The 20,320-nt window shown below is 39.1% G+C and overlaps 1 protein-coding gene across 1 annotated transcript; it reads right to left on the bottom strand.

Moving 5' to 3' along the window:
• Positions 1-17,443: 17,443 nt before the first annotated feature.
• Positions 17,444-18,823, bottom strand: LOC128060915 (myb/SANT-like DNA-binding domain-containing protein 4). The gene is made up of 2 exons (XM_052653273.1): positions 18,359-18,823; positions 17,444-18,019 (listed from the first exon to the last, which is right to left on the bottom strand). Exons 1-2 carry the CDS (start codon positions 18,818-18,820, stop codon positions 17,444-17,446), a joined length of 1,038 nt encoding a protein of 345 aa, XP_052509233.1. The 5' UTR covers positions 18,821-18,823.
• Between the last annotated feature and the right edge of the window lie 1,497 nt (positions 18,824-20,320).

Genomic DNA, 20,320 nt, shown 5'->3' with positions numbered 1-20,320 from the left:
TGAGAATGAAGACCTTTAATATGATCCATTTCACTTAGTGAATAGTAAATAATCACCCTGCTGTTAATAAACTTATCTGTTGTGTTTATATGTCTTCATGTGAAAATCTAATAACTGTATGGCAAGAACTGTAAGAGATATTTTCATGTCATAATCATCTCCTAAGTATTCATTATATAGAATACCATATGCAAGATTTGTATTTAAGTGGAAAGCCTATCATTCTATAGGCATAAAGAGATATTTCTTAAAATTCATAATGTGTTAATCTCCTTGCTACTTTATACCTTGTTTTCAAAGTATTATATTACTGTAGGGTATGCCTCTCTCTCATAACTGGGAAAACAGTATCAGCCTATCATCGTGATTTTTTAATGTAATGTTTCCAATTTGTACCATGACTATTAGTGTATACTATATGCCATAAAATTCTTATAATCATTCACTTTTATTTTTATTGAAGGATAATTGGTTTACAGAATTTTGTTTTCTGTCAAAACTCAACATGAATCAGACATAGGTATACATATATCCTCTCCCTTTTGAAACTCGCTCCTCATCCCACCCCTCTAGATTGATACAGAACTCCTGTTTGAGTTTCCTGAGCCATACAGCAAATTCCCATTGGCTATCTATTTTACGTATTGCAATGTAAGTTTCCATATTACTCTTTCCATACATCTCACCCTCTAATCCCCTCTCCCCATGTCCACAAGTCTATTCTGCATTGTTTCTCCATTGCTGCCCTGTAAGTAAATTCTTCAGTACCATTTTTCTAGATTCCGTATATGTGTGTTAGAATACGATATTTACCTTTCTCTCTCTGACTCACTTCACTCTGTATAATAGGTTCTAGGTTCAACCACCTTATTAGAACTGACTCAATGGTGTTCCTTTTTATGGCTGGGTAATAGCCATTGTGAATTTCTTCTCTGATCTTAATGAGTTCTTTCCTTTTAATTTGGGGAAAGGGGAAGGTTGTTCTTTTTCCAGTTCCTTTAGGTGTAAAGTTAGGTTTTCTATTCGATGTTTTTCTTGTTTCTGAGGTAGGATTGTATTGCTATAAACTTCCCTCTTAGAACTGTTTTTGCTGCATCCCATAGGTTTTGAGTTGTGTTTTCACTGCAATTTGTTTCTAGAAATTTTTTATCTCCCTTTTGATTTCTTCAGTAACCTGTTGGTTATTTAGAAACGTATTGTTTAAAGTCCCTGTGCTGTATTTCTTACAGTTTTTTTTTTCTTGTAGTTTATATCTAGTCTCAGACCACTGTGGTCTGAGAAGATGCTTGCTGCTGCTGCTAAGTCGCTTCAGTCGTGTCCGACTCTGTGTGACCCCATAGATGGCAGCCCACCAGGCTCCGCCACCCCTGAGAGTTTCACGGCAAGTATACTGGAATGGGTTGCCATTTCCTTCTCCAACTCATGAGAGTGAAAAGTGAAAGTGAAGTCGCTCAGTCGTATCTGACTCTTCGAGACCCAGGGGACTGCAGCCTATCAGGCTCCTCCATCCATGGGATTTTCCAGGCAAGAATAGAGGAGTGGGTTGCCATTGCCTTCTCCAGAAGATGCTTGATACTATTTCAATTTTCTTAAATTTACTGAGGTTTGATTTGTGAGCAAAGATGTCTATCATGAAGAATGTTCCATATCCTGGAGAATATCCACAGAAGGTATATTTTTCTGCAATTGGATGGAATGCCCTGAAGATATCAATGAGATCCATCTCATCTAATGTATCATTTAAGACGTGTTTCCTTATTAATTTTCTGTTTTGATGATTGGTCCATTGGTGTGAGTGGGTTATTAAAGTCTCCTACTCTTATTGTGTTACTGTCAATTTCTCCTTTTATGTCTGTTAGTGTTTGTCTTATATATTGAGGTGCTCCTATGTTGGGTGCATAGATATTTGCAATTGTTATGGCTTCCTCTTGGATTAATCCCTTGATCACTATATTTTGTCCTTCGTTATCTCTTGTAATCTTTATTTTAAGGTCTATTTTGTCTGATATAAGGATTGCTACTCCAGCTTTCTTTTTCCCATTTGCATGGACTATACTTTTCCATCCTCTTGCTTTCAGTCTATATGTGTCCTGAGGTCTGAAGTAGGTTTCTTATAGACAGCATATATGTGGGCCCTGTTTTTGTATCCATTCACCCAGTCTTTTGGTTAGAACACTTCATCCATTTACATTTAAAGTAATTATTGATATATATGTTCCTATTGACATTTTCTTAATTGTTTGGGGTTGATTTTGTAGATCTTTTTCCTTCTCTTCTGTTTCCTGACTATATAAGTCCCTTTAACACTTGTCATAAACCTGGTTTGATGGTACTAAATTTTATTAACTTATGCTTGTCTGAAAAGCTTTTGATTTCTCCATCAATTTTGAATGAGATCCTTGCCAGTCACAGTAATCTTGGTTGTAGATTTTTCCCTTTCAGTACTTTAAATATATCCTGCCATTCCTTCTGGCATGCAGAGTTTCTCTAAAAGATCAGGTGTTAAACATATGGGGTTTTCCTTGTATGTTACTTCTTGCTTTTCCCTTGCTGCTTTTAATATTCTTTCTTTGTGCTTAGTCTTATTAGTTTGATTAGTATGTGTCTTGGCGTGTTTCTCCTTGGATTTATTCTGTATGGGACTCTGCACCTCTTGGTCTTGATTATTTCCTTTTCCATATTGGGGAAATTTTTAACTATAATCTCTTCAAAAAATTTTTCATACCTTTCTTTTTCTCTTCTTCTGGAATCCCTATAATTTGAATGTTGGTGCATTTGATGTCCTGGAGGTCTCTGAAGCTGTCCTCAGTTCTTTTCATTCTTTTTACTTTATTCTGCTCTTCAGAACTTATTTCCACCATTTTATCTTCCAGCTCACTGATTCAGTCTTCTGTTCCAGATATTCTGCTATTGATTCCTTCCAGAGTATTTTTAATTTCAGTAATTGTGTGGTTTGTCACTGTATGTTTATTCTTTAATTCTTCTAGTTCTTTGTTAATTGATTCTTGTATTTTTCCCATTTTGCTTTAAAGGTTTTCCATAATCTTTACTATGATTAATCTGAATTCCTTTTCAAGTAATTTGCCTATTTCCTCTCCGTTTATATAGACTTCTGTGCTTCTAATTTGTTCCTTCATTTGTGTAGCATTTCTCTGCCTTTTCATTATCTTTTTTTAACTTATTGTGTTTGAGGTCTCCTTTTCCCAGTCTTCAAGACTGTATTCTTTCTTCCTTTTGGTTTCTGCCCTCCTAAGGTTGGTCCAGTGGTTTGTGTAAGCTTCATATAGAGTGAGATTTGTGCTGAGTTTTTTGTTGGTGTTGTTTGTTTGCTTTTCCTCTGATTGGCAAGGCTGAGTGAGGTGGTAATCCTATCTGCTGATGATTGGGTTTGTATTTTTGTTTTGTTTGTTTAGATGAGGTGTCCTGCCCAGGGTGCTACTGGTGGTTGGGTGATGTTGGGTCTTGTATTCAAGTGGTTTCCTGTGTGTGAGTTCTCACTATTTGATACTCCCTAGGGTTAGTTCTCTGGTAGTCTGGGGTCTTGGAGTCAGTGCTCCCACTCCAAAGGCTCAGAACTTGATCTATGGTCAGGAATGAAGATTCCACAAGTGGTTTGTTATGACATTGAGATTAAAACAAATACCCAAAAATGAGAAACCAAAAATGAACCCCAGACAAATGACAGTTACAAAATCAGACAAATAATAATTAGAATAATGGAACATACACATATACATATACACCCAATAAGCAAAGTCAAAACATCCCAACAAAATAAAGTACAGTAGATTGACCCAGCAAACAAAGGAAATCCAAAGTTATATTTACCAGTTAGGAATGAAACTAACTAAAACAAACGAAAGCAAGATGCCAAGTGGAGACTAAAGGAAAGAAAACAAAACTAACATATATGTTGAGAGGAAGGGAAAGAAAGCAAGAATAGATACTCAAGGTTAAATAGAGGTAGATGAAGAAGATTTATATACATGAAAGATTAACTGCAAGGGGAAAAGAACAGTAGGAAAGGCAAACAAAGGAGTAAATGTAGAAAAAGTAAATAGTTTAGAAAAATGAAAAGTTAAAATTATAAAAAAGAGAAAAAAAAAAAAAAAGGAAGAACAAAGAAGAAAACATCCATAGAACTGTAAAGCCCAATGTGGAGGCAGAGGTTTATAACAACTATAAAAAGTGTGACTGAATATACACATATACATATACACCCATAAGCAAAATCAAACAGTCCAACAAAAGTAAAGTACAATAGATTGACTCAGTGAACAAAGGAAACAAAAAATTATATCTACCAGTTAAGAATGAAACTAACTGAAGCACAAACTGGAAAACAAAACTAAGGCAAGGTGCCAATTGGGGAATAAAGCAATGAAAATAAAACTAACAAATATGTTGAGAGGAAAAGAAAGAAAGAATGAACTGATATGAAAAGTTAAATAGAGGTAAATAAAGAAGATTTCTATACATTAAAGTTTAATGGCAAGGGGGAAAGAAAAGTAGGAAAGGCAAACGAATAAATGTAAAAAATAATATGATAGGTTTAAAAAAATTTAAAGAGAAAAGAACAAAAAAAAAAAAAAAAAAAGGTAAACTTCACAGAACTGCAAAAGCCCAATGTAGAGACAGAGGTTTATAACAACAATAAAAAGTGTGACTGAATATACACATATACATATATACCCATAAGCAAAATAAAAACAGTCCCACAAAAATAAAGTATAAAAAATTGATCCAACAAATAAAGGAAAACAAAAATTATATCTACTAGTTAAGAATAAAACTAACTAAAGCACAAACTGGAAAACAAAACTAAAGCAAGGTGTCAAGTGGGGAATAGAGCAATAAAAATAAAACTAACAAATATGTTGAGATGAAAGGAAAGAAAGAAAAGAAATAATTGATATGCAAATTTAAATAGAGGTAGATGAAGAAGATTTATATACATTAAAGTTTAACAGCAAGGGGAAAAGAACAGTAGGAAAAGCAAACAAAGGCATAAAAGTAGAAAAAATAATAGGTTCAAAAAATTAAAATTAAACATAAAAAAAAGGAAAACTCCACAGAACTGCAAAAGCCCAACGTAGAGGCAGAGGTTTATAACAACAACAAAAAATGTGACTGAGAAAAAAAAAAAAGAGCTCAAAAGCTTAATTAGATTTCATAAGATTTCAAAGTATTAGTAAAATAAACAACTATAACATAGGTGGAGGAGAAAGCAAAAGAATCTACAGAACAAGTCAAAACATAAGAATAATAAATGGTTTTCTGGAGTCACTGCTGTCAGAGTCTTTTCTCTCACTCGGAGTCACAGTCCACCTCCCTGGGATAACCCCCAACACTGTGCTGGTCTCTGGACCTTCTGTGGGGGCAGCTCAGACTCTAATCCGGTCCTACTCCTGTGTGTTCTTGCCTCCAATGTCCACAGCTATCAGAACTAGTGCATTTTCTTTTGTGGGAGCTTTCAATATCCTTTTATATATTCCACAGACAGAGTCTGCCTAGTTGATCATGTGGGTTAAGTCTGCAGCTTTTACACCTAGTGGAAAGGTTTTGGGTCCTCTTCCTTAGTCACATTGCCCCTGGGTTTCAATTGTGGTTTTATTTCCACCTCTGCATGTGGGTCATCCACTGAGGTTTGCTCTTGAGGCCTTGGGTTTGTCCCTGTGATGACCAGGTATGGAGGTGGTGCAGGTCCTTGGGTTGCAGGGATTCTGGCAGCACTAGGCACTCAGGGGTGTTGGTGGATAGGGAAGTGGGAAATATAGTGCTGTAGAAGGGTGTGGCATATTGGGCACCTAATGACCTGGGGAGTTCTTCTTTTCGTATCCTATTATTTTGCCTTTTCATACTGTTCCTGGGGTTCTCAAGGCAAGAATATTGAAGTGGCTTGCCATTCCCTTCTCCAGTGGGCCACATTCTGTCAGACCTCTCCACCATGACCTGCCCGTCTTGGGTTGCCCCACAGGCATGGCTTGGTCTCATTGAGTTAGAAAAGGCTGTGGTTCTAGTGTGAGTAGATTGACTAGTTTTCTGTGAGTATGGTTTCAGTGTGTCTGCTCTCTGATGCCCTCTTGCAACACCTACCATCTTATTTGGGTTTCTCTTATCTTTGTCGTGTGGTATCTCTTCACGGCCGCTCCAGCAAAGCACAAACGGTGCTCCTTACATTGGACCAGAGGTATCTCAATACCGCTGCTGTTCCTGACCTTCAACGTGGGATCAGTGGAGAAATAACTCCAGAAAGAATGAAGGGATGGAGCCAAAGAAAAAACAATACCCAGCTGTGGATGTGACTGGTGATAGAAGCAAGATCCGATGTTGTAAAGAGCATTATTGAATAGGAACCTGAAATGTCAGGTCCATGAATCAAGGCAAATTGGAAGTGGTCAAACAAGAGATGGCAAGGGTGAACGTCAACATTCTAGGAATCAGAGAACTAAAATGGACTGGAACGGGTGAATCTAACTCAGATGACCATTATATCTACTACTGCGCGCAGGAATCCCTCAGAAGAAATGGAGTAGCCATCATGGTCAACAAAAGAGTCCGAAATGCAGTACTTGGATGCAATCTCAAAAACGACAGAATGATCTCTGTTCGTCTCCAAGGCAAACCATTCAATATCACAGTAATTCAAGACTACGCCCCAACCAGTAACGCTGAAGAAACTGAAGTTGAACAGTTTTATGAAGACCTACAAGACCTTTTAGAACTAACACCCCAAAAAGATGTCCTTCTCATTATAGGGGACTGGAATGCAAAAGTAGGAAGTCAAGAAACACCTGGAGTAACAGGCAAATTTGGACTTGGAATGCGGAATGAAGCAGGGCAAAGACTAATAGAGTTTTGCCAAGAAAATGCACTGGTCATAGCAAACATCCTCTTCCAACAACACAAGAGAAGAATCTACACATGGACATCACCAGATGGTCAACACCGAAATCAGATTGATTATATTCTTTGCAGACAAAGATGGAGAAGCTCTATACAGTCAACAAAAACAAGACCAGGAGCTGACTGTGGCTCAGATCATGAATTCCTTATTATCAAATTCAGACTTAAATTGAAGAAAGCAGGGGAAGCCATGAGACCATTCAGGTATGACCTAAATCAAATCCCTTATGATTATACAGTGGAAGTGAGAAATGGATTTAAGGGCTTAGATCTGATAGATAGAATGCCTGATGAACTATGGAATGAGGTTCGTGACATTGAACAGGAGACAGGGATCAAGACTATCCCCATGGAAAAGAAATGCAAAAAAGCAAAAAGCCTATCTGGGGAGGCCTTACAAATACCTGTGAAAAGAAGAGAAGTGAAAAGCAAAGGAGAAAAGGAAAGATATAAGCATCTGAATGCAGAGTTCCAAAGAATAGCAAGAAGAGATAAGAAAGCCTTCTTCAGTGGTCAATGCAAAGAAATAGAGGAAAAGAACAGAATGGGAATGACTAGAGATCTCTTCAAGAAAACTAGAGATACCGAGGGAACATTTCATGCAAAGACGGGCTTGATAAAGGACAGAAATGGTATGGACCTAACAGAAGCAGAAGATATTAAGAAGAGGTGGCAAGAATACACAGAAGAACTGTACAAAAAAGATCTTCATGACCAAGATAATCATGATGATGTGATCACTAATATAGAGCCAGACATCTTCGAATGTGAAGTCAAGTGGGCCTTAGAAAGCATCACTACAAACAAAACTAGTGGAGGTGATGGAATTCCAGTGGAGCTATTTCAAATCCTGAAAGATGATGCTGTGAAAGTGCTGCACTCAGTATGCCAGCAAATTGGGAAAACTCAGCAGTGGCCACAGGACTGGAAAAGGTCAGTTTTCATTGCAATCCCAAAGAAAGGCAATGCCAAAGAATGCTCAAACTACCGCACAATTGCACTCATCTCACATGCTAATATAGCAATGCTCAAAATTCTCCAAGCCAGGCTTCAGTAATACGTGAACCGTGAACTCCCTGATGTTCAAGCTGGTTATAGAAAAGGCAGAGGTTCCAGAGATCAAATTGCCAACATCCGCTGGATCATGGTAAAAGCAAGAGAGTTCCAGAAAAACGTCTATTTCTGCTTTCTTGACTATGCCAAAGCCCTTGACTGTGAGGATCACAATAAACTGTGGAAAATTCTGAAAAAGATGGGAATACCAGACCACCTGACCTGCCTCTTGAGAAATCTGTATGCAGGTCAGGAAGCAACAGTTAGAACTGGACATGGAACAACAGACTGGTTCCAAATAGAAAAGGAGTACTTCAAGGCTGTATATTGTCACCCTGCTTATTTAACTTATATGCAGAGTACATCATGGGAAACACTGGAATGAAAGGAACACAGGCTGGAATTAAGATTGCTGGGAGAAATATCAATAACCTCAGATATGCAGATGACATCACCCTTATGGCAGAAACTGAAGAGGAGCTAAAAAGCCTCTTGATGAAAGTGAAAGTGGAGAGTGAAAAAGTTGGCTAAAAGCTCAACATTCAGAAAACGACGATCATGGCATCAGGTCCCATCACTTCATGGGAAATAGATGGGGAAACAGTAGAAACAGTGTCAGACTTTATTTTTGAGGGGCTCCAAAATCGCTGCAGATGGTGACTGCAGCCATGAAATTAAAAGACACTTGTTCCTTGGAAGAAAAGTTATGACCAACCTAGATAGTATATTCAAAAGCAGAGACATTACTTTGCCGACTAAGGTCCGTCTAGTCAAGGCTATGGTTTTCCCTGTGGTCATGTATGGATATGAGAGTTGGACTGTGAAGAAGACTGAGTGCCGAAGAATTGATGCTTTTGGACTGTGGTGTTGGAGAAGACTCTTGAGAGTCCCTTGGACTGCAGGGAGATCCAACCAGTCCATTCTGAAGGAGATCAGCCCTGGGATTTCTTTGGAAGGAATGATGCTAAAGCTGAAACTCCAGTACTTTGGCCACCTTGTGCGAAGAGTTGACTCATTGGAAAAGACTCTGATGCTGGGAGGGAATGGGGGCAGGAGGAGAAGGGGACAACCGAAGATGGGACGGCTGGATGGCATCACGGACTCGATGGACGTGAGTCTGAGTGAACTCCGGGAGTTGGTGATGGGCAGGGAGGCCTGGCATGCTGCGATTCATGGTGTCACAAAGAGTCGGACACGACTGAGCGACTGAACTGAACTGAACTGAACTGAGAAGGGTGTTACAACCAGTATTGGCCAATATGCTCCAGTATTCTTGCCTGGAGAAATCCCCTACCTGACAGAGAAGCCTAGCAGGCCAGTTTGCAGGGTGGCAAAGATTTAGACATGACTGAAGCAACCCTGAACACATAGATGAAAATTTTTCTTTTTTTGCTTGTGGCGGTTTTGCCCTAGTTAGAGTTGAGCTTGAAGGTGGCACAGCTGCTTGACTTGCGGGGACCCTGGTGGCACAAAGTTTGCAGGGACATGGACTGCCTCCACCCCAGAAGTTATGGCCCTATCAGAGTCTTTTTTCGAACTTCTTATAGCTGGCCATCAGAAGGCCTCTTTGGCCCATCTTTCTCTGTAGCTCTGCCTGTTCAGGCGCTTAGAGGGCTCCCTTGCCTGGGGTTCTTCTCTGTTGTTGGGCGCATCAGGCACATAGAGGGGGCCCCCCTGGCTGGGGTCCTACTCTGTAGATCAGTGCATCCGGCACTTAAACAGACACCCTGGTTGGGGTCCTACTGTGTAGTTCAGGGCATCCGATGTTTGGTGGGCCAGCCTCTCTATTGTTCAGCTGTGGATGCCAGACTGTGGAGAGAGAGAGACTATGGTGATGGCTCCACCCCCTACGTGTGACTCAGCAGTATCACCTTGCTTCCATGACTGCCTGGCTTTCCTCCGCAGGCATTTCCCATCATGTTCTCCTCCCTCACACCCCCTGGATTCATCTCTCCATAGTCAACAGCAGCTGTCACCCTGAGATTGCTCCACAATCCCTAAACTCCAGCTCCCAGCCTCTGCACCTTACTGGGGACCTGCATCCTTGTCCAGGGTGTGTATGGCTACGACAAGGACTGTCTGTTCTTGTTCCATTTAAGCTGCCACAGATCAGCTGTTTCACTCTCAGACTTAAATGTTTCTCCTCTGACCCAGACAATTGCCCCACTGTGGGGATCAGACCCCTGCTTCAGTTCCCCCACCCACTGAGGGCAGGTCCAGTCCTACTAACACTCCTGTTTTTCCCCCTAGTTCCCTCATCTTACAGAGTTTTACATGGTTCTATATATTCTTTTCCACTGGTCAGGTACTCCTGTCCACTCTCAGCTGGTGTTCTGCATGCACTTCTGTGTCTGAAGGTACATTCCTGACGTATCAGTGGAGAGAGATGTACTCCATATCCACCTACTCCTCCATCATTTTGTTCTTTCTAATGATTCATTATTTTAGTGTGTAGGCTAGGCTACCATGAAGTAATTATATTGATTACACTAAGCTAGCATAGGCAATCACATTGCTGCTTCTTTATTATCAATACATGAATCATTATACCTGTAAATAAATTTTCACATAATCTTTACATTTTTGATATCTAGTACTAATACAAACAACATCTACAGTGATTTCTATCATATAAGACAATATTGATGGAGATACTGCCAAGACAGATAATTCATCTTGTATGTAGATGTTGTAAACGTAATGTATAGATAAATACAGTAGGGTACTGTTAAATGTATTTTCTTTTTCTCATGATTTTCTTAATAACATTTTCTTTTCTCTAGCTTACTCTATTGTAAGAATACAGAACATAATACATGTATAAAATATGTTAATGTTAACCAACTGTTTATCAGTAAAGCTTCCAGTCAAGAGTAGGTTATTAGTAAAGTTTTCAGGGAGTCAAAAAGTGTATGCAAATTTTCTGCTGCATGGGCAGAGGGGTGAGTGCCCCTAACCTCCAATATCATTTAAGGGGTCATCTGTATTTAAGAAATTAATTTATCAGGGGGAAGTATAATGTTAAAGCAAATATAGAGCAAACCAATGAAAATAATTTTCATTTCAAAAAATTAAGGAGAGATATGAAAGGTAGCTATCAATTTAAAATAAAATATTCTAGAAAGGCTATGATCTGCTTTTATTTTCAGGATTTAATGACAAAGCATGAAGAGGTAGAAAAATGAAAATAGAGAGGCAAAGTAATAATAGAAAAAAAAAAGGACAATTTAGGTAGAAAACAAAAGAAGTAAAGAATTCTCTTCACTTACAGACTAATGTGTTTAATTTATAAGAAAAAGCCTGAGCACACACTTTGTTTTTCTGCAAATGTATGGCTCCTATCTTCTTTAAAATCAGCATCCTTACAAAAGGTATTCTTCATGATCAGAATGACAATATAATTTAATGCCCATATTAGGGTATTTCTGTCTAGAACTAATGCTAAACCAGATAAACTACCAATACCACTGACATAATCGGGAGCATCCAGATAAACCAGAATGGCCATGTAGTAGATTATGAGAATGAACACAATTCCTTACCCCTCTCTGTATCCATTTCTTTTCAGAAAGACTTTCAGTTCACTTCAGTTCCTAAGTCGTGTCCGACTTTTTGTGACCCCATGAACTGCAGCATGCCAGGCCTCCCTATCCATCACCAACTCCCAGAGTTTACCCAAACTCATATCCATTGAGTTGGGGATGCCATCTAACGATCTCATCCTCTGTAGTCCCCTTTTCCTCCTGGCCTCAATCTTTCGCAGCATCAGGGTCTTTTCAAATGAGTCAGCACTTCGCATCAGGTGGCCAAAGTATTGGAGTTTCAGCTTCAACATCAGTCCTTCCAATGAACACCCAGGACTGATCTCCTTTAGCATGGACTGGTTGGATCTCCTTGCAGTCCAAGGGACTCTCAAGAGTCTTCTACAACACCACAGTTTAAAAGCATCAATTCTTCGGTGCTCAGCTTTCTTTATAGTCCAACTATCACATCCATACATGACTACTGGAAAAACCATAGCCTTGACTAGACGGAACTTTGTTGACAAAGTAATGTCTCTGCTTTTTAATATCCTGTCTAGGTTGGTCTTAACTTTCCTTCCAAGGAGTAAGCGTCTTTTAATTTCATGGCTGCAGTCACCATCTGCAGCGATACCAAAAAATAAAGTCTGACACTGTTTCCCCTTCTATTTGCCATGAAGTGATGGGATCTGATGCCATGATCTTAGTTTTCTGAATGTTGAGCTTTAAGCCAACTTTTCACTCTCCTCTTTTACTTTCATCGAGAGGCTCTTTAGTTCTTCATATTCTGCCATAAGGGTGGTGTCATCTGCATATCTGAGGTAATTGGTATTTCTCCTGGCAATCTTGATTCCAGCCTGTGCTTCCTCCATCCGGCATTTCTCATGATGTACTCTGCATAGAAGTTTAATAAGCAAGGTGACAATATACAGCCTTGATGTACTCCTTTTCCTATTTGAAACCTGTCTGTTGTTCCATGTCCAGTTCTAACTGTTGCTTCCTGACCTGCATACAGGTTTGTCAAGAGGCAGGTCAGGTGGTCTGGCACTCCCATCTCTTTCAGAATTTTCCACAGTTTATTGTGATCCACACAGTCAAAGGCTTTGGCATAGTCCATAAAGCAGAAATAGATGTTTTTCTGGAACTCTCTTGCTTTTTGCATGATCCAGCAGATGTTGGCAATTTGATCTCTGGTTCCTCAGCTCTGCATATCAAAAGGTGACACTCTCCCCCACCTTTGAACTCTGGTATGACCCAGTGATTTGTTTTGGCCAATATCATGCAGCAGAAGTGAAGTGCCAGTCCTGAGCCTTGGCCTCAAAACACCTTGATCATCACTTCTTTCATTCTTGAACTCCTGCTATCCTCACTAAAATAAGTCCTGTTAGATAATTAAACACCCTCAGGAGAGCTGAGACAAACCCCTCACCCCAAACCAATATCCAATTAACACCCCCAGAAGCTGAACAGCCTAGCCAACCTGAAGCTGACCATGAGAAAACACCCAAATCAGAACTACCCAACTGAGTTCAGCCTAACTGCCTCTAAAATAATAAGCAACATGAGTCACTAAGTTTTGGACTGGTTTATTACACAGAAACAGCTAACTAAAATGATTTTGAGCTCCAAATCACTGCAAATGGTGACTGCAGCCACAAAATTAAAAAAAAACACTCGCTCCTTGGAAGATAAGCTATGACAAATCTAGACAGCAAATTAAAAAGCAGAGACATCACTTAGCCAACAAAGGTACATATAGTCAAAGCTATGATTTTTCCAGTAGTCATGTACAGATATGAGTTGGACAATAAAGACTAAGCACCAAAGAATTTGCTTTTGAACTGTGGTGCTCGAGAAGACTCTTGAGTATCCCCTGAAAAACAAGATCAAACAAATCAATCCTAAAGGAAATCAACCCTGAATATTCATTGAAAGGACTGATGCTGAAGCTGAAGCTTCAATACTTTGGCCACCTGATGCAAAGAGCCAACTCACTGGAAAAGACCCTTACACTTGGAAAGATTGAAGGCAGGAGGAGAAAGGAGAGACAGAGGATGAGATGGTTGGATGGCATCACTGGCTCAATGGACATGAGTTTGAGCACTCTCCTGGAGATAGTGAAGGACTTGGAAGCCTGGTGTGCTGCAGTTCATGCAGGTCACAAAAAGTCAGACATGACTTAGTGACTGCACAACAGCAACAACAAATTACACAGAAACAGCTAAGTAAAATGACTCACTCCAAGTGTGCATACTTCAGAAATGCAGCAATGAAGTTTCCTACTACAGTGAACCAACTGAATCCATCTATACCTGGGACAGTGTTAAGAAGTTCAAAGCTCTTCAACCAAAGCCCTGGAAGATAGTAAGCTGATGCTTCTTTTTTTTTAGGTCTCTTACTTCTTGGAACCAAGAGTGCTCCAACCATAAATAATACTTTCTATCTTCAATGCTTACTTCTAGGAAGTTAAAAATCTATTGATCTTAAATGTTAACACTAGTATCAACTTGCCTTTAAAATAGCATTTTATTTTATATATTATTAACAAAAAAAGAACTATGAAGCATACGTAGAGCAGATATCATTACACTCATTTTACAGATGAGGAAATCAAATCATAGTTTAAATGACTTTCACAAGTAGCAAGGAACTAAGCTACAATAATTATAACTACATCTATAAACCTTCAGTACTCCTTCTCCTTAGAGCTTTATGCTAAAATCTTGGGTCAGTATTGGCATATCACTTTTTTATGTATTTTTTTTAATTTTTATTTTTTAATATAAATTTATTTAAATTGGAAGTTACTTTACAATATTGTATTGGTTTTGGCATACATCAACATGAATCTGCCACAGGTATACACGTGTTCCCCATCCTGAAACCCCCTCCCTCCTCCCTCCCCGTACCATCCCTCTGGGTCATCCCAGTGCACTAGCCCCAAGCATCCAGTATCATGCATCGAACCTGGACTGGCGATTCATTTCATATATGATATTATACATGTTTCAATGCCATTCTCCCAAATCATCCAACCCTCTCCCTCTCCCGCAGAGTCCAAAAGATTGTTCTATACATCTGTGTCTCTTTTGCTGTCTCGCATACAGGGTAATCATTACCATCTTTCTAAATTCCATATATATGCATTAGTATACTGGAGAAGACTCTCGAGAGTCCCTTGGACTGCAAGGAGATCCAACCAGTCCATTCTGAAGGAGATCAGCCCTGGGATTTCTTTGGAGGGAATGATGCTAAAGCTGAAAGTCCAGGACTTTGGCCACCTCATGCGAAGAGCTGACTCATTGGAAAAGACTCTGATGCTGGAAGGGATTGGGGGCAGGTGGAGAAGGGGACGACAGAGGATGAGATGGCTGGATGGCATCACTGACTCGATGGACGTGAGTCTGAGTGAACTCCGGGAGTTGGTGATGGACAGGGAGGCCCGGCATGCTGCGATTCATGGGGTCGCAAAGAGTCAGACACGATTGAGCGACTAAACTGAACTGATACTGTATTGGTGTTTTTATTTCTGGCTTACTTCACTCTGTATAATAGGCTCCAGTTTCATCCACCTCATTAGAAATGATTCAAATGTATTCTTTTTAATGGCTGAGTAATACTCCATTGTGTGTATATACCACAGCTTTCTTATCCATTCATCTGCTGATGGATATCTAGGTTGCTTCCATGTCCTGGCTATTAGAAACAGTGCTGCAACGAACACTGGGGTACACATGTCTCTTCCAATTCTGGTTTCCTCGGTGTGTATGCCCAGCAGTGGGATTGCTAGGTCATAAGACATTTCTATTTCCAGTTCTTTAAGGAATCTCCACACTGTTCTCCATAGTGGCTGTACTAGTTTGCATTCCCACCAACAGTGTAAGAGGGTTCCCTTTTCTCCACATCCTCCGCCGTATTTATTGCTTGTAGACTTTTGGATCACAGCCATTCTGATTGGCATGAAATGGTACCTCATTGTGGTTTTGATTTGCATTTCTCTGATAATGAGTGATGTTGAGCATCTTTTCATGTGTTTGTTGGCCATCTGTATATCTTCTTTGGAGAAATGTCTTAGTTCTTTGGCCCATTATTTATTCTTTAATTAAACTGATGAATTACTGTTTCCTTTCTTCTAAAAATTTGGCCAAAATGACTCAAGGCTTAAGAAACAAAATAATGCATGAAAAGCACATAGCATAATCCCTAACACAAATGTTAGGCCCCTTGCCCCCACTCACCAGGATAAAGCTCTCTTCCAGCCTTGACAACCTCAACCCTCACGGCATTGAGCATCACTTGAAATGATAAATATTCACACAATTAGTATCGGCAAATTCATTTCTATGGTAGAAGCATTTATTTCAATTATACAAAAATAACACTATTCCAAACGCAAGGTAACTAAAGTGTATATTTTTGCCTCATATACCATACTCATATGTTACAGATGGTTTCAAGACATTCTTAAATTAACAAGAATCAATTTAGAATCAAGGTAGTATCTGTCAATAGAACAGACGTACTAAGGCTACTTATACTGGAAATGGGAAAATACAAATTGATCTCATGCAGTGATTCTCTTTAGTGTGCGTCAGAATCATCTGGACAGTGGAAAAATTACCTTTAGGAGACTGAAGGCAAATCACCAGATTAAGTAAACCCTCGGTCTCAGAATAAATACCAAAACGACTGACTAAAGATACAAACTCCGTTTCACAGGGAGGAATAAAGACAAAATGCATCAAGATATATGAAATTAGTCATTTAAGTGAAGTGTGAGTTCTCTAAGCCTCAGGTTCAGGAATACTACTCTCAAGACTTTTTCTACAGATTATGTCAGATAGTGTGCAACAGTGCTTCCCTAATTCATAATACACCACTACTATCATTATTTCATCACCATCATTACTATTGGATACAGAGGACATTCTCCCCCACCCCCATTCCCAGTTCCAAATAGTTATTATCTATTTTAAAAATTAAATGACCAACTACTGAGTTTCAGTTCATTGACTACTGGCACCATTTTTAAACTGGTAACATTCTTACTAGCTTCAAACGAGTATATTAGGATTTCAGTACATGGTTGAAATGACAATTTTTGTCTAAACTACTGGCTTAGTCAATGGAGTCAGAAGAAAGCGTAAAGCTTACAAAAATGTGTGCTGTTTCTAAAGCACTAAAGGCTAAACGAATGAACTGCTTTGCAAAGTAACCCACTTGAGACAACCTCTGATGTTGCCTATACTTTTCTGACTCTCACATTATCTACAGATGGAAACAAAGGAATAAAACATCTATAATCTTCATCATACCTATAGTCAATATAGTATAGTTTCATAGTTAAAGTGTGGGGCCATTTAAGTAATTCCTACATAAATATCTGCGGTTTTAACATTTTGAAACTGAAACATAGCTAAAAGAGGTGCTCAGCCAGGCTAAGACAGGGTTCTTCAACTTCAGCAATATTGCCGTTTTGGATTTGATCATTCTTTTTAGGGGGGAGGGTGGAAACTGTCCTGTGCATTGCAGGATGTAGGCATCCCTAGCCTCTATATACTACATGCCAGTAGCAATGTGCCCAACTCTCCAATTGTGACAACCAAAAAATGTCACCAGAGATTGCTAAATGTCTTTGGGGGGGCCAAAGTCACCCCCAGTTAACAACTACTGAGCTAGAATTTTATACAGACATAATTGTAAACTGAGTCCATAGATTATACAAGACTGGAATTTTACTAAAGAGTATAGTACAACAATTTCTGCTACATTGTTTATGCTAGGGCACATAGTTTTCATAGAAGACTTAAGCATATAATTATCCACAAATAATCATCTTTTTCCTACTGAAAACACTATTATTAAACAGGGGAAAAGAAACCAACAATACAGCTAATCCTGCAATGATTTTTAAACTGAAACCTATGGTTTACAAACATTTGATAAATGGAGACCTAGATAAATCACTGCAAGTGTCCTTCCTTCTGAATTCGTAGTCTCTCTTTCTCTACTTGTAAGCGTTCCTTTTCAATCTGCAGCTTCTCTGATTCAAATTTCAAAAACTGTAGCCTATCTTTTTCCAGTTGTAAGCGTTCTCTCTCAAGTTTTAACTTCTCAGTTTCTATATCCTGTGGCTGATGTATGGACTTTTCCCCTTGACCAAGTTCACTTTCCAAAGATGGCTTCTCTGAGTTGACTATCTGTAACCTCAGCTTCTCTCTTTCAATCTGCAACCGCTCCTTCTCCAGCTGAAGTCGCTCATGCTCCATGTCTAAATGTCGCAGCCTCTCTTTCTCAATCTGTAGGCGTTCCTTCTCTACCTGCAGTCTTTCAGCCTCAATATCAAGCCTTCGTTTTTCCAATTCTAGTTTCTGTTTCTCTATGTTTACAAGCAAATGGGGCTCATCATATGCAGACCTAGATGGTGTTGAGTTCAGAGTAAAAAATTCATCAATGTGGGGGAAATCAGGAAGTTCATTTTCCCTCCTGGAATCTGGTATGACTGATGACAACATTTCTTCTTCCTCTTCAATCTCAAACTAAAAGAGAAAAGTAGTTAGTATTTATTTATATTCATGGTTTTAAATTTGTTTAGGCATTTCTTTAAAGCTTTCTGTATTTGAGCACACAAAACCATTTGAATTTTGAAAAATATTTACAACTGTGTGACATTACTAATAATGTACAGTTACAAGAGTACATTGAGGTGAGAAGAGATTAATGACGGTAAGATAGTAAAAAATGGAATGACTCTGTTATGTACTATTTTTAAAGTTAGCTTGAAAATCTGGGAATTTCTTAACTGTTCTCGGTCTATAACAAACTCTCATATCAGAAATGAAGAAATAAAAAGAGGGTTCACATAGGCTAATACTTACTTCAGGACTCTGGGGATCTCTTTCTTCCTCTTCCACCTTGACCTCAGTTAAGGATCCACCTGCATCCCTGAAATCTGCCACATTTTGCCAATCAAAATTTGTATCACTTCGGAATCCAATCTTTTCATCTATCTCTTCAGTGAGAGAGTCATCTAAATCAGATGTGGGAAGGGGAAACCCTGAACCAACTAGCTTAATGTTTGCCTTCATCTTCTTTCTCTTCATAAGGGCTCGCCAGTCAAGGTACCTTCTTTTCACTTCTGTCCCTGTTCTCTGTTCTCCTTCTCCTACAGCATTCACACACTGTGCAATCTCCTCCCAAGCCATTCGCTTCATTACATTAATTGTTGTATTGAGCTGCTTGGAAAAAATTACTTCTTTCCTTTTCGTAATTTCTTTCAAAAGGGTCTGAGTTTCTTGTACACTGAAATTGCTTTTCCTTTTCCTCTTCAATTGCTTCATTTTCTAACTTAAATGCAGTTTTTACAGTAAGGAAAGATGTGAAAAGAATTTGAGGAAGAATTTTTCTACAAAGTACAAAAATCAAGGACAATTCCTTGTTAGTACTTTGTTTAAATCAGAGTTTTCCATTCATCTAGTAGCACAGGCTGGCTGGATGATTCCTAAAGAGAAAAAAGTAAAAATCAATCAGCTTGCAACTTTTGCAATATATTCAACACAGTAAGTTATATAATTTAAAAACAAACAAACAAAAGCCCTCTTAATATGGCTTAAAACTGACTACATTTTCTGTCTCTGCCAGCACTACCACAGTCCAAGCTACCATCTTCTCTCACCTAGGCTGCTGTAAAGGTTCCTAACTAACTGCCAGTATTTACTCTTGATCTGCTCCCTACTTCTGCTCTCCCCAAATCATCCTCTAACTGCAAAGGCCTTCTTTAAGTCACCCACTGTTGTCAATCTCTTTCCCTGTTCAGGCTTTTTGTACACACTATTCCCTCTGACTAGAAAATAGATTGTTCCCTGTTTGGCCTACTTAATCCCTCCTCATCTTTCAGCTTGCAGATTAGACATCTGCTCCTCAGTGAATCCTCTCCTGACAAGTAAATTACTCATTTTCCTCACCTAAATGTTGCACCTGTGCTAATATACAACTAAGAGTGTCTCTTTTCCATTTCACTGTTAGTTTCAGAAGACAGCAATATTTCTGCTCACCATCCTATCTCGAGAGTCTAGCAGAGATCCTGGCACATGGCAGGCATACATACTATAAACACTTTTGAATGAATAAATCAGTCAACCTGCCAAAGTGACCACTAGATGTTAAAAAGCAAAAAAATATAAGACTGAAAGAGGCTATACCTGAAACTTGTTAAAAAAGGAAACTTTTCAGGCCCCACCCCAGACCATTTGAATACAGCACTCTGGGGGCAAGATCTGGCAATCTATGTTTCAATAAGTCTTCCAGATGATCCTAATACTTGCTAAAGTTTGAAAACCATGGTGCTGACCCACACCAGTAAACAAATGCTTTAAACACCTGATTCTCTCACACACTTTGATTTCAAGTCTTATACAAATGTATCTCTTTGGTGGAATCTAAAGTACATTCAGATCCTCAATACAATAGCTGGTAAATGTAGTTTTTCTGCTATCTAACCTTTGCATTATGGGAAGGCACACAAACAAACTGGAAAAGATGTTGAATGGGTCTTTTCCTTGGTAAAGAGATTTTAAAAGTATGCAATGAGGAACAAGGGCTTTCCTGGTGGCTCAGCAGTGAAGAATCTGCCTGCCAATGCAGCAGACAGATGTGGGTTTGAATCCCGGGTTGGAAGATCTCTTGGAGAAGGAAATGGCAACCAACTCCAATATTTTTCTCTGGAGAATCCCATGGACAAAGAAGCCTGGAGGGGGGCTACAGTCCATAGTGTCACAAAGTTGGACACGACTGAAGTGACTTTGCACACACACATTCACACAAACCATATTTTGTGACTT

Source organism: Budorcas taxicolor, chromosome 15 (assembly GCF_023091745.1).
Source record: "Budorcas taxicolor isolate Tak-1 chromosome 15, Takin1.1, whole genome shotgun sequence".
NCBI classification, from domain to species: domain Eukaryota; kingdom Metazoa; phylum Chordata; class Mammalia; order Artiodactyla; family Bovidae; genus Budorcas; species Budorcas taxicolor.
The sequence above is the reverse complement of the archived record's forward strand: the minus strand, read 5'-3'. Positions and strand labels throughout refer to the sequence as shown.

Bases quoted from the DNA above. Each gene is read 5' to 3' on its own strand.
- LOC128060915 (XM_052653273.1), bottom strand. From the start codon at position 18,820: ATGAAGCAATTGAAGAGGAAAAGGAAAAGCAATTTCAGTGTACAAGAA. The intron at 18,020-18,358 runs GTAAGTATTAGC...TTTCTCTTTTAG, and splicing joins GAGATCCCCAGAGTCCTGAA to TTTGAGATTGAAGAGGAAGA.